The sequence below is a fragment of the Neolamprologus multifasciatus genome, chromosome 13, assembly GCF_963576455.1.
Source record: "Neolamprologus multifasciatus chromosome 13, fNeoMul1.2, whole genome shotgun sequence".
NCBI classification, from domain to species: domain Eukaryota; kingdom Metazoa; phylum Chordata; class Actinopteri; order Cichliformes; family Cichlidae; genus Neolamprologus; species Neolamprologus multifasciatus.
This window is the reverse complement of record NC_140451.1, coordinates 32,163,700-32,175,823: the sequence shown is the minus strand read 5'-3', so window position 1 is coordinate 32,175,823 and position 12,124 is coordinate 32,163,700. Positions and strand designations below refer to the sequence as shown.

The 12,124-nt window shown below is 41.7% G+C and overlaps 1 protein-coding gene across 1 annotated transcript in view; it reads right to left on the bottom strand.

Moving 5' to 3' along the window:
• Positions 1 to 12,124, bottom strand: part of LOC146505834 (uncharacterized) — a 72,273-nt gene that overhangs the window by 25,475 nt on the left and 34,674 nt on the right. Inside the window, exons 29-30 of the mRNA XM_085182401.1 lie at positions 10,977 to 11,087; positions 7,780 to 7,989 (exon numbers count right to left, since the gene is read on the bottom strand). Of these exons, the coding sequence (XP_085038527.1) occupies positions 7,780 to 7,989; positions 10,977 to 11,087 (321 nt within the window). The remainder of the gene's footprint in view (positions 1 to 7,779; positions 7,990 to 10,976; positions 11,088 to 12,124) is intronic.

Genomic DNA, 12,124 nt, shown 5'->3' with positions numbered 1-12,124 from the left:
CAAACCTACATGTGGGAGCACAAAGGCCTCACACATCTCAGAAAATGACTCATCTTTACCTCCAAAAGTTGATTCTGTTCATCTGGACGTAGCGTTTTGTCACTCATCCAGGTGACGTCTTCAGTCTCAGCTGACTGCAGGTTCCCCCAAATCTTATAAACAGTACATTTGCATAATGACTGAAACCAGCCCACTGAAGGAACAATGGGCTGGGAGGTCAGTTCCTTAATCTTAATTATGCAAATTCTCATGACCATTGATCAACAACCACTGATCAAAGACCACGAGTACCATTCACAGAGAGTTGGGGAATGGCTGCAATCACAGCAGCCAATGCATCAAGACGACTCGTCTTTACTGACTCTGCAAAGTTTTAGACACGATGCTACGGTGTCGACAGAAACTGAACAAATTGTTCTGCGCTAGTATCTAAATGTACACACTTTGCTCTGGCCTGTAGCTCTGTTTGTCCACACTGCATTGGTGTGAGCTGCCCAGTTTGGGACACATCAGAGAGATTCCTTCTGCTTTGATATAATGAAACTAATAAAACTCAAAATACCACAAAGATATAAAATTCTGAAGCAATGTCACTTTCCAGAAATCACCCAAACAAATACATAAAACATGAATCTGCAAACCTCACTGTTTCAAATTAAAACTTATCTTTCTACCGATCTAAACCCACCAACCACATCGCTGCTTCACATAAAGGAAGTGTGCATCCACCTATGATGTGGGGAGAGACAGGAGGACGTAAACATCCCTCCCGTGGTATTTGCAGCCTTTCCTAGCCAGAGGAAAAAAAGACAATGCAAATGCATATCTGACTATGGGGCGAAACATCACAGCTTTAATGGAAAAAGGCTCAATGGGAAACACCTGAAGGTGTTACGATCTGCAACATTTCCAGCTTGATAACAGACAACATGTTGCTTTAGTGGCAGAACCATGACCTGATCTCCTTACCTGTTCAGATGCCACGATGTGTTTTTGGTCTGCATTAAGTCAAATATAAGATAAGTCAAGATTTTACTGGAGTGCAGTCTAAGGACAACTATGGAGCTGGAAATTAGCATAACAAATCCACTCTGAGCACATCCCTGTTAGTTAGTACGTCCTACATGTCAGAGGTAATGCGAGGCTTTATTGTGCAAAGACAATAAAACACAGCGGTGGATGAGCACGGTGCAGCAAGTGTACACACTTCAAAAGACGCACGATGAAGCTAATGAGAGTCGTTCTAATGGAAGCCAACATTACGAGCACAGTGAGGTTAGCAGTAACTGTCACCGCCGTGTCAGATGCTGCACTTTTTACCCTCCCTCGTTGCTTCTTAGTCTGTGTTCCTACCCACAATCCCTCCTCTTTCATCTTGCCATCCAAACTCCCTCCACCCCTCAGCTCTGCTCGCGTGCTACTTTTATCTTCCTCTCCTCTTTCCTCCCTGCCTCCCCTCGTTTCCTCCTACCATCCTCTCGACTGTGCTGTTGTGTTCCTTCTGCTGTCTCTTTTCTGTGATTCCCGTCTGCCTTGTTTCTTTTCTTCCTTCCTGGCTGACATTCTCTTTCCTTACCCTCAACCAATCTCTCAATTTTCGGCGCTGCCTCTGCCTCCCTCTGCACTTTTCCTCAAATTTATACTGGCCCAGTTCACTCTGATTTTAAAACTTTCCTCCGCCTCATTTGTTTCCTGCAGACCTTCTTCTTCCACAACCTCCCGCCTTATTTTTCTGTATGCACAGATGAGGATGCCTCCATTGATGTTTTCTACTCCATGAAACATTTGGGCTTTAACTGAGGATTTTTATTAGACCGTCTCAGTGTTTAGAACAAACAAACAAACAAATAAATCTAGTGCAGAATTTGTCTCAGCGTCTCTGTGAGGGTTTTTTTAGACTGCCTTTTAAAAGCGGTGTTCATGTTCATAAATGTTGACTGAAGCGCCCCAGATACCGAGAATAAAATCTGATGTAACGTCACATCGGTTCAGCCCCTTCCCAACACAAAGCCATTCATCTTTTTTTTCATTACTTCCCTGCCTTCTGTTTTTGTTCCAGTTTTCTCTCTTGAACTGAGCCCAGTCAGCAGAACAACAGTCATTAGTGGAATTACTTTGGCACGGCTCTTACCCCGGTATAAATACTCCTGCTGCTGCTACCAAAACAGCAGCAGGAGTATTTATACCTGCTGTAAATGACTCATCATTTATATATCATTACTCTTCTTTAGTATGTATGAACACAGATACATTTATCCTGCTGTTACTGTTACACCATGTACAGCTATCACTGCTGAACATGCTGTAAATATGTAAGGAGTAATCGTGATCATAGTCATAATTAGGGCTGCCACAAATTATTTTGATAGTCGACTAGTCACCGATTAGTCGACTAATCAGATCATCATCCATTGGATGTAAAACGTACAGCTTATTGCACCAGCAGCATCTGCTCTTATATAACTATCATTAGCTTACAGCTTTAAGTGTTTAAGGTCTGTGCTAACTAAAAATAAAGACAAGATGATAGTTTATTAAATTTTAATAAAATTTGCAGATTGTTTTGGTGAAGTTTAATAAACTCCTTGCTATCTAAAATATAACAGGACACCGGAGTAAATTCTGGATCATCTCACACTTCTGATAATCAGCTGTCTGCTTGACGTTTATTCAGCTGTGTAAAAACTATAACTTTAATCTCAGCCAAACTGATTTACTCAGGAACAAATAAAATAATAAAAAAAAAAGGCCAAACAATAACATTTTTAAGTTATCTAAGTGACTTATTTATGTTTAACCTGAGTAGCGAAAGACGGCGGTGGGTTTGAAAACGCTTTGCCGGGAGTCCGGTGTTCTCACGGCGCTAGTTAGCCTAGCCCCCGGCTAGCTATCAGCTAGTGGGTAACAGACGTCTCCGAAAACGTCGGAGCGCTTTTGAAAATATGTGGTGTCTTGATAAACTGAGCAGATGTTTGAGGTTTACACAGCTAAATTCTCGCCTGAAAATATGTTAAACGTTTATTTTGTGACCCAGAAAGAATAAGAAGAGTAATATTAAAACTAACTAGCTGCCGCCATTGTTGGAAACTGAGCTGGGCTGCGCTACTTCTTCTTCTTCGGGGTTTAACGGCAGCTGGCATCCTTCTTCATGCAGTGCTGCCATCTTCTGTTTCAGTCCGTTATTACACTCTTAAATCCTACTACTTATTCCTGCGTCTTTTGTGATCTTACAAAGCTTCAAACGACGCGTCGACTATTAAATCAGTCGTCGACGATTTTGATAGTCGACTAATCGTGGCAGCCCTAGTCATAATAATACATGTATAATTACTAAAGGCATACTAAGAAGTAGTAATGCTATATAAATGATAAATGAAACACTTGCTAATACCTTCCCAGGGGTATGAACCCTTACCAACCTTAATAATGCTTAATATTGTAACATTATAACAAAGTGCTGATCAAATTCAAACACATTATAGTAACCACTAATTCTATTGTAATCCATTTTATAATAATGTGCGTGTTCATCGGTGTCACAGCAGTCACCTCAAAATAAGTTCTATTGTCTGTTTTTCATTGAACGGCATTAAAAGTATTGTCCAACTGACGTGGTCGGACAACACAACCGGAGATCTAGTTCACACAGACCATTACGCGGTCTCAGTGCCGAACACTTGAGTACCTCCTTGGCACTACTATTGCAAATAATCCTCTGCCCTACTCGTCTGCCCCTTTTTAACCCCAATTTTCAAAAGTTTGAATGAAGAACACACGAGTGAGGAACATCTTAAGTTGCTTCATCACAACATTGAATCATTTAGTTTCTAAATAGCTTTCCTCCTGGTACCAACTCAATATGATCTTCATCTTTTATTCAACAAGGTGCGCTTTTTGTGGAGTGAAGAGGGCTCGAGTGCCATGACGGATCAGGCAAATGGAGTCTGAAGAGCATTTACATAAAACGTATTAATTCATTTTTTGGTTAGATTCAGTTACAAAACTACGACAACAACTGCTGTGACTGCTGTCATTAAAATGCACATTGTACACTTTATTTTGGAGAAATGCACTTCTCCAATCACCATGTTCCTTTACTATAGAGGTGATGAGTTTTCATCTGTGAAAGCTCATCGTCCTGTTGTTGTTTCGATGTTTGAGAAATCTCCGTAAACCAAATTTCCTTTAACGTTTGGTTTTACTTTTCTCTGTATGGTCAAAGCCCTCGTTTACATCATCCTTCATGCCCTTGCTCTTGGTCACAAACAGTTCCTATTGTTGCCTGAACCTGTGAAATCTGCTGTCAAACGGTGCCAACGAGTCCATGAGCAAGGATGTCAAACTGAAAGATATGATGAACACAAAAGCGAGTTGTTTTCACAGCAGGAGAGGAACGTGTAACAGCAGTGCAGTCATGTCGGACAGTCAGCTTTTATACGAGCTGTGTCACTGTGACAAAACCTGAATGTGTGGACGTGCCAGGATAAGGTCGAGATGTTAAATACAGTCCACAGTTCTACATCACAGAAACCCCCAAACTAGTTTTTGTTGACGGATCAGAGTCGTGCATTTTAACAGAAAAGTGCAAAACGCACCAGAATTCTCACAACGAATCGCCTCCATAAACAGCTCCTCGTCGCTGCGAAGCGTCAGTGTGATTTGCTGGACTGAACTAAAAACCAAATCCTACTAAAGGGTTTGAGTGATGCTGCTGCTTTAAAAGCTTCTCGTGCATTTTCAGGACTTCCTGTATAGAGAAGTCTCTTCCTGCGGTAAAGACAGATCTGAGTGTAAAGCCAAAGATGTCGACCTACAGGTCAGTCTACGTTCTTACCACCACGAGCTCTGGGTAATGACCAAAGAAGACGACATTTCTTAGACCTAACCTGACCCGACCCCAAAGTTTGGCGTGCTCTAAACGGGAAACTTTACTGTTTTGTCTTAACAAAGCTGCTTTTAAACTAACTTTGTCAGTAGTAAACTTAAAAACACTGAGCACGTGTGAGTATGAATTACTGCCATAAGGTACTTTCATGCCTCAGCACTCTGGATTTATCAGCGCCTCCCAAACACATTGCCTCTTGTGATTATATGGAAATAAGGACAACGTGGCGTTTATAGGAGCAACGCGGTGACAGGTCTGGAAAATTGCGTCTAATGTTATTGAGAAAAGCAGAACACTTCAGTGTGGCTATATGTGGAAGCACATATAAAAATCATTTAGGGACAGAGAAAGGAAACGCTGACTTTGGGCTGAGTCGCCATCAATTAAAAACAAAACAAAGAACTATTTGCAGTGTTATTTTTCACTTTACATCAACATATTTTTAAAAAATCATTTTCTTGAACGCAGCCATGTTAAGTTTTCAAAATAGTCTGTCAGCGTGACAGAAGCAGTGAATGATCTGTAACACACAGGTCTGCAACAAGCATTAATCTTTTGGGCCAAAGACAGGAAGCAATACGTCGAATGAAGCGAATAAACTGCACTCGAGCTCGTCTGCTGTGAGTGTGGGGTCGTTTAACGTGTCTCTCCTGGTATTTATGATGAAGGAGTGTCACATGTGGCTGCTACATGTGTTGGTGTTTATCATCTGCACTGAATGTGTAACATCTGAAGGAATCACTTGGATGTTATTGGCGCTAAAAATGAAGCTTACTCGATGTTTAAAATATTCTATTTCCATATTTCGCTCTGAATGATTGTGATGTTTTCTTTAGATGCAAACACATCGGTTTTGCTTCCTCTCTGCAACAAACTGAAGATGTACAATTTAACGCACCGCCAGAGGTGTGTGCACGTATTCATGTTCTCTTTAATATTTACATGCGCTTCCTTAGGATTGGTCAAAGCCAACAGAGCGACCTAAGCGCAGGTCCACAGCTTCCAGTGCAGCTTCACTTTTCTGTACATGCCTCCGTGTGAGAGCCGTTTCCACGAAGCCCCTTCAGCCCACTCTGGGGCTGGTTTCCAAGAGCATCACAGAGCATCCGCGGCGCTGACCATTTCACAGGATGAAAACGTATGTGATCCGTTTCCAGATGGCACAGATGGGAACGGATCGACTTTGTTACTTGTGTGAGTCACACATTGCCTACACAGTATGCAGACTACACGTCGAGCTCCTGGCAGTTACACGGAGCTCTTTGTGAGACTGTTGTGGGAAATATGTTAAATAAAAATGACTTTTTTTGTTTTCTACTGGACACATTTTATGTGCATCTGTGGTCATTTGCGGCGGTGCTCTGTTGCAGATGTTTCCGGAAACATTTACATCAGAGTGATTCTGAAAAACATCAGCAAAACTTCTTCGTCACCAACCAACCACTCAAAGATCCAGCAGAGCATTAAAAACACCAGGAAGCTTTTCAATGAGCAACCAGTCAAACCTGACCGAAGTGCAAACTTTTAGCTTTAGTTTAAGAGCTTCTGTGCATCTGTGTAGAAACTACTAGAGGTGGGAATCACCATACATACAATATTATTGCAATTTTTAAAAATATTTTGCGATATTCAGATTCTGTACATAAAGGTAAACTTTATCAATATTCATTTTCTCTAATATCAAAGTCTCACACTCAGTCTTTCTCTCATTTCAGTTTGATTGTTGACAAACTGAACGGTTTGTATTACAGTCTAGTCCAACTTAACTGAATCAACCATCTGGTACAATTATAGCTATTCTGAACTATGCAGTTTATGAAAACTATGCAGCCCCTTCAGCAACTGAAGAATTTGAAAGTAAATTAAAACAAAATATAATTTTACATTAAATAAAGAAGTTTTAACCTTAATTAAAATAAAACATGTCTTAAATTAAAATAAGTAAACTGTCATGTTTATTGCTGCCATAAAAGAGTTAAACACATTTGGACAGTGAAGGAATGTCAGGATTCTTGCTCAGAAAAAGGATCAACATGCTCTGAAGTCAGAGCACAAAAACCTTTTTTGTAACAAAATATCGATTTCTGCTGTCCCTGTATCCATACATTATTAGAAACAAAATATCACCATACTACACAGTATCCATTTTTCCCCACCCCTAGAAACTACAGACGTTTTCTATGGAGCTCGTCTGCAGGACTGAACCTTCCACAAAGCTGTGAACTGTGCGTGACAGTAACGCAACAAAAACTGAAACAAGCAAATCTGGAAATGAACTGAAGTGAAAATAAATGCAAAACAAAAACTTGAAATGAAATAAAACTACAAACCAACTAGAAAAAACTAAACTTGAATAACTGCTGCTGCCTGCTTTACTGTTTGGCTATGAAGTGCAGAAATTCCTATAAGCATAAATAGACTTTCACGTCACAGCTGTTAGTTTTCTCTTTGCTGGAGAGAAAGCAACAAATCTAACACTGTTTACAGCTGCAGCTGCAGAAGGTGCGTGTTAGGACAACCGTGCTCAGCCTGCACCGGCTGGATTAATGGAGCTGAGAGAAGATCTTCTGAACACAACATGGTGGAGAAATAAACAACCCTCACCCCTGATTGTAACTGGAAACTGTAACTGGATCACGGCTCAGGCTTCTGTGTGCAGGTGGGTTTTTCCCCCCATTTGATTTATTTCTGGGAAACCTAGAGGGACGCGCTGTTACGAGTGTGGGTTCATTTAAAGTGTGATGTTTGCGTGCGCACTATTTTGCACCTGTTTGGAAATGTGGGAAATATTAAATGCAAAGTTCAGCTAATAACAAAAATAAACCTCCTAATTTAGGATTTTTACTTCCTCGATAATCCTGATGACGATCAGCTTTCATTTTACTAGTTCTTACCTTCTCCATCTCACCGCTCTTCCTCTTGCGTGCCGAGCGGGTGATTTTGACGGTGACGGCGCCCTCCTCTCCCTGCCGGCGCAGAGCCATGCGGTTGGGCTGCAGCGGGCTGAAGGAGATCTCCAGCTCGGGCCGAGGGAAGCGACTCATTCTGCCCTCTTCTGTGGAAATCTCAGAGGACTCCAGGACTGACGGACAGCCGCTCGAAACCTGCGGGACCACATGTGGGCTTAAGGTCAAGGGTCACTTCATTATCACTCGAGAGAGAAATGTCACGAGGTCTGGCGATCGAGGCTTCTCCGCCTGTTACAATAAAGGTGTCGAGGCCAGTCGGCACAACTGCTGAGTGTTATCAAATCGAAAAGTCGAGCCGTCGGCTGTAAATCACCTCGCGTGAAAGGTGACCGTGAAGAGGCCGATCAGAAGTGATGTGGGTTAAAATAAGGAGCGACATCACAAAAGGCACAGAGCCACGGCTGTATCGTATTAAAAATCTCTGCAGCAAGTGAGACGACTATCACAGCGCCATCGTTTCAACATGTGACATGTAGTTAAGTTTCCATGTTGTTTAGATGTCATTCAGCTGCAGCCCCGCAGCGTTAAACAGTCTGAGAGCGAGTGAGGAACAACTAAAACAACAGAAGTCAAATTCAACCTGGTACCAAGGCTTTGTACGATATGTAACAGTGCGCAGGTTAATTGTTTTAAAATGACTCACAGCTAAGTGGAAAAACGAGGAATAAGACGGCTGCATGAGCACATGTCTCAGTGATGCTCATGAAGGAAAGTCGTCGTCCCACAGAGTCGAGGTTTGATGGATCGTCCGGGAAACGTGACACTAACAGATTAGTCGCTATATGATGGTATTTATGTGTTGATTTTGGCTTTTAATGATAATCTGCTCAGAGTTACCATGGCAATGCACCCCAGCAGGAAGTCAAACAACTTTGTGACCCTGAAAACTCAGGGTTAACCCTGAGGTCACCTCGCTGAGCCCCAAATCCTGCTTTGTAGCACACGACCCGCACTGAAGCAGACGGCGACTCAAAACAGTTCCACTATGAAAAGCACATCACGACAACTTCTGAAGCGCTCGTCTGCACGCCGTGAAAAGACTCGCTGACGAGGAAAAAAACACAAAGGCCGTGCAAAAAATTGACACTGAGCATAAAAGTCGAAAGAAATGAAAGAAGCTCGTGTAGAAATTTGTTTTTTCTGAGAGTGAAAGATACGGGAGAAGTTGCTGCGTGCAGTCCTGCAACTTATTGACCTCTAACGGCAGTTTATCACATATCTGCATACACGCCATTCACAGCATGTATGAACCTCGAGCACGAACGCTTTAAAACTGACTTCACACGTGAATCTTCGATTATCATTTTATATGTGCTGTTGGTGTTTACGTAAAATACTTTGGATTTCTTGGTTTATTCCTTTTGGATGTAGTAAAATCTCAGGTGTTGTAAACGCTGCAGGAATTAGAGTGTTTGGCCAAACACAGCAGATTAAAAACTCATCAAGCTGCCTTCTCTTTGAAATTGAATTTGGACCAAGTCCAGAACTGGCAGAAACCAATTGGCTTCTAGTGCCACCACCTACAGTCTGAAGTCTGAGAGCTGGTGCTCTGAGTGCCTGATAATGAGGACTCCAACAGAAGCCTCTTTTGTTTTCTTCTGTTTACTGCAGGCTGGAGAGAGGGGGAACAGTGACGCCTGCTGGAGATCCGTCGCAGCTTCGAAGGAGCATATCCGCAAACTAAGTTGAGAGTATTTGACAACACCGTCAGGGGTCTGTCAGATCCAAAACTCGTGCACCAAAGCAGCCAGAGCCATAAAGAACATTATGAATTCACACAAAGAGCAAAGATGCCACAGAGGGTACGGCCACCACAGGAAGAACTGTGGTGAGGTCACCAAGACGAGGACTGGTGCCATGAGCACAAAAACTGTGATTTGAAATAACTTCAAAGTTTAAACTTAATCGCCCAAAAGCACGGTTCAACGAAAAGGCAAAGAGGGAAAGTCTGAGCTGCAGGCAGAACTCACTGCTGGCTCGTCTTTGAATCAAGCCGACGTTGTGTTTGGATTATTAGCAGAGCTGCTGGACCGCACTGGAAGAACGCTCTGATGACTCCAGTCACATGACCTCAGCTGCAGACTGTATCTGACCTTTTCCTGTTTCCTCAGTTTGATGTGTATCATTAATTTAATACACAGTATTGTTATTATCTCTCAGTCTGGTTTTTGCATTATGTTTTAATTCAAATCGCCAAATCTGCCTTAGTTTTATGTTATCTGTAATATGTTATTTATTTATTTATTTTTATTTATTTTTTTTGTTATTGAGCATCAACAATGTAGTACAAAGATATAGATATAGCAAGGCCACAATGCTCCTTTTTATATATTTACCCCACCCCAAAAACATATTGGACGCCGATCCAGAGGGAAAAAAATTAAAATAAATAAATGAATAAAGTGAATTTAAATGAGGTACAAAGAAATTCACCATATTTGAAGATGTGCACTTAAAGGACAATAGTTTGCACAAAGTTAATCATAATCACAATATAAACTGTGTCGGGTCACTAAACCACAGAGCTGCTTTGCGTGGCTTTTTTGACTTCCATATGTTTTTATGACTCTTCCTTAATGTTATATGTCATCTATCTGTGACACCAAATACACCCACAGCTGCACTGGGTTGAAGCTCAACATTCAATGCTTCAGACAGTGTTTTGAAAATTGTTGACCAGTAGGCTTTTAAAGTTGGACATGACCAAAACATGTGTGTTAAATCTTCTGTAATATGTTATTTATGGCTATAACGTTAACTCTTAAGGAAGTGGCTACTATTGTGTGTCACTATTACTCTGGAGAAAAAGGGAGAAGGTGAAGTAGAGGGAATAAAGTGGGCTGACTAACGCAGCTGTAACTGAGCACACGCAAACTCACCACTGTGGTCACAGCCACTCAAAAGAGCCGTGGCTCAAGCACACGTGCCAACTCGAGCGTGCGAGAGGAGCGTATCTCCTCTCGCCACTCCCCAGCTCTAGCACCACAAAGGCTCTGTCACGTATCTCACACACTGGTTTGTGACTCTAATAAGGACTGTGTGTGAGGGCATATCTACAGACCACAGGAGGAGGTTCAGTACACAGCTGTTGTTTCTGCACTCGTGTCCTCTCAGCAGCTTACCTGGCTGCTGACGGACGCTCTGGTATCCTTCCTTCCAGACTTCCTCACAATGGTTTCACTCCTGGGTTTCTCCGTGAGAGCAGCAGAGCTCTCTTTGTTTTCAGCCTGCTGCTGACAGAACGAGAAAACATCTCATGTCATTATTAACGTCTTTTGATTGTTTTGGTCCCAAAGCTACAAATTGCAGAAAAAAAGACATAAAAAGTGATAAAAGTCACAAACAAGTTGGACATTTGTTGGCATATTTTTGTACAGGTACAGCTTTGCTATCTTACTCTATATGTTCACATTCCAACACATAGACGCACTCACATCATTGAAATGACTTTATTCATATATAAGTTCAGGGTTTAGATCTTAGTTTGTTTCCTCAGTGCGTCATTCACACTCAACGTTGTGGTTTCTCACAGCTGGTGTTTAACACTAAAAGGAAACATCCACTCATCAGGAACATCAGGGGATTTTCACCCACACGTCCCAGGACTGGGCGGACCAAAGAGAAGTTTACACAGTTTCATTAGTTTATTTGTTTTACTTAACGATTTGGTTTTTGTTTTTTTGTTTTTATATTCGCTGCCCAATGATACAGTTTTTACTTCCATGAGATGCTGTGTTTGAGGGGAAATAAAATAAGAGTACAGTGGTCCCTCGCTATAATGCGGTTCACTTTTTTACATCTCACTGTGTTCTGCGTCCTGATTGGCTGTAGATCATTGTCAATCAATCTCGCGCCGTGTCTCCTGTACAGTACAGAATGCGTTCAGCTTGTCAAATTTATTTCATTTACATCATAGGGGTCAAACTCTGGCCCGCGGGCCAAATTTGGCCCGCAGCCTAATTACATTTGGCCCGCGAAGCCATACCAAATTACTATTAGAGCTGGCCTACTGGTATTATACAGCTAATATATATATATTGTTTAGTATTAAGCTTTGCTTGTTCCATATTCAGTTTTTCAGCAAAACGTGTTTGAAGAAAATATTCATTCTTATATCTGGAGGAATAAATATATTTCAATAAATATTAACGTTAGCCCGCGACTTTGTTCCAGTTTCGAATTTTGGCCCACTGTGTATTTGAGTTTGACACCCCTGACTTACATAAATCTTCGATCTCTAGCACTGAAGCGCTGCACTGTGTGTTTGTAG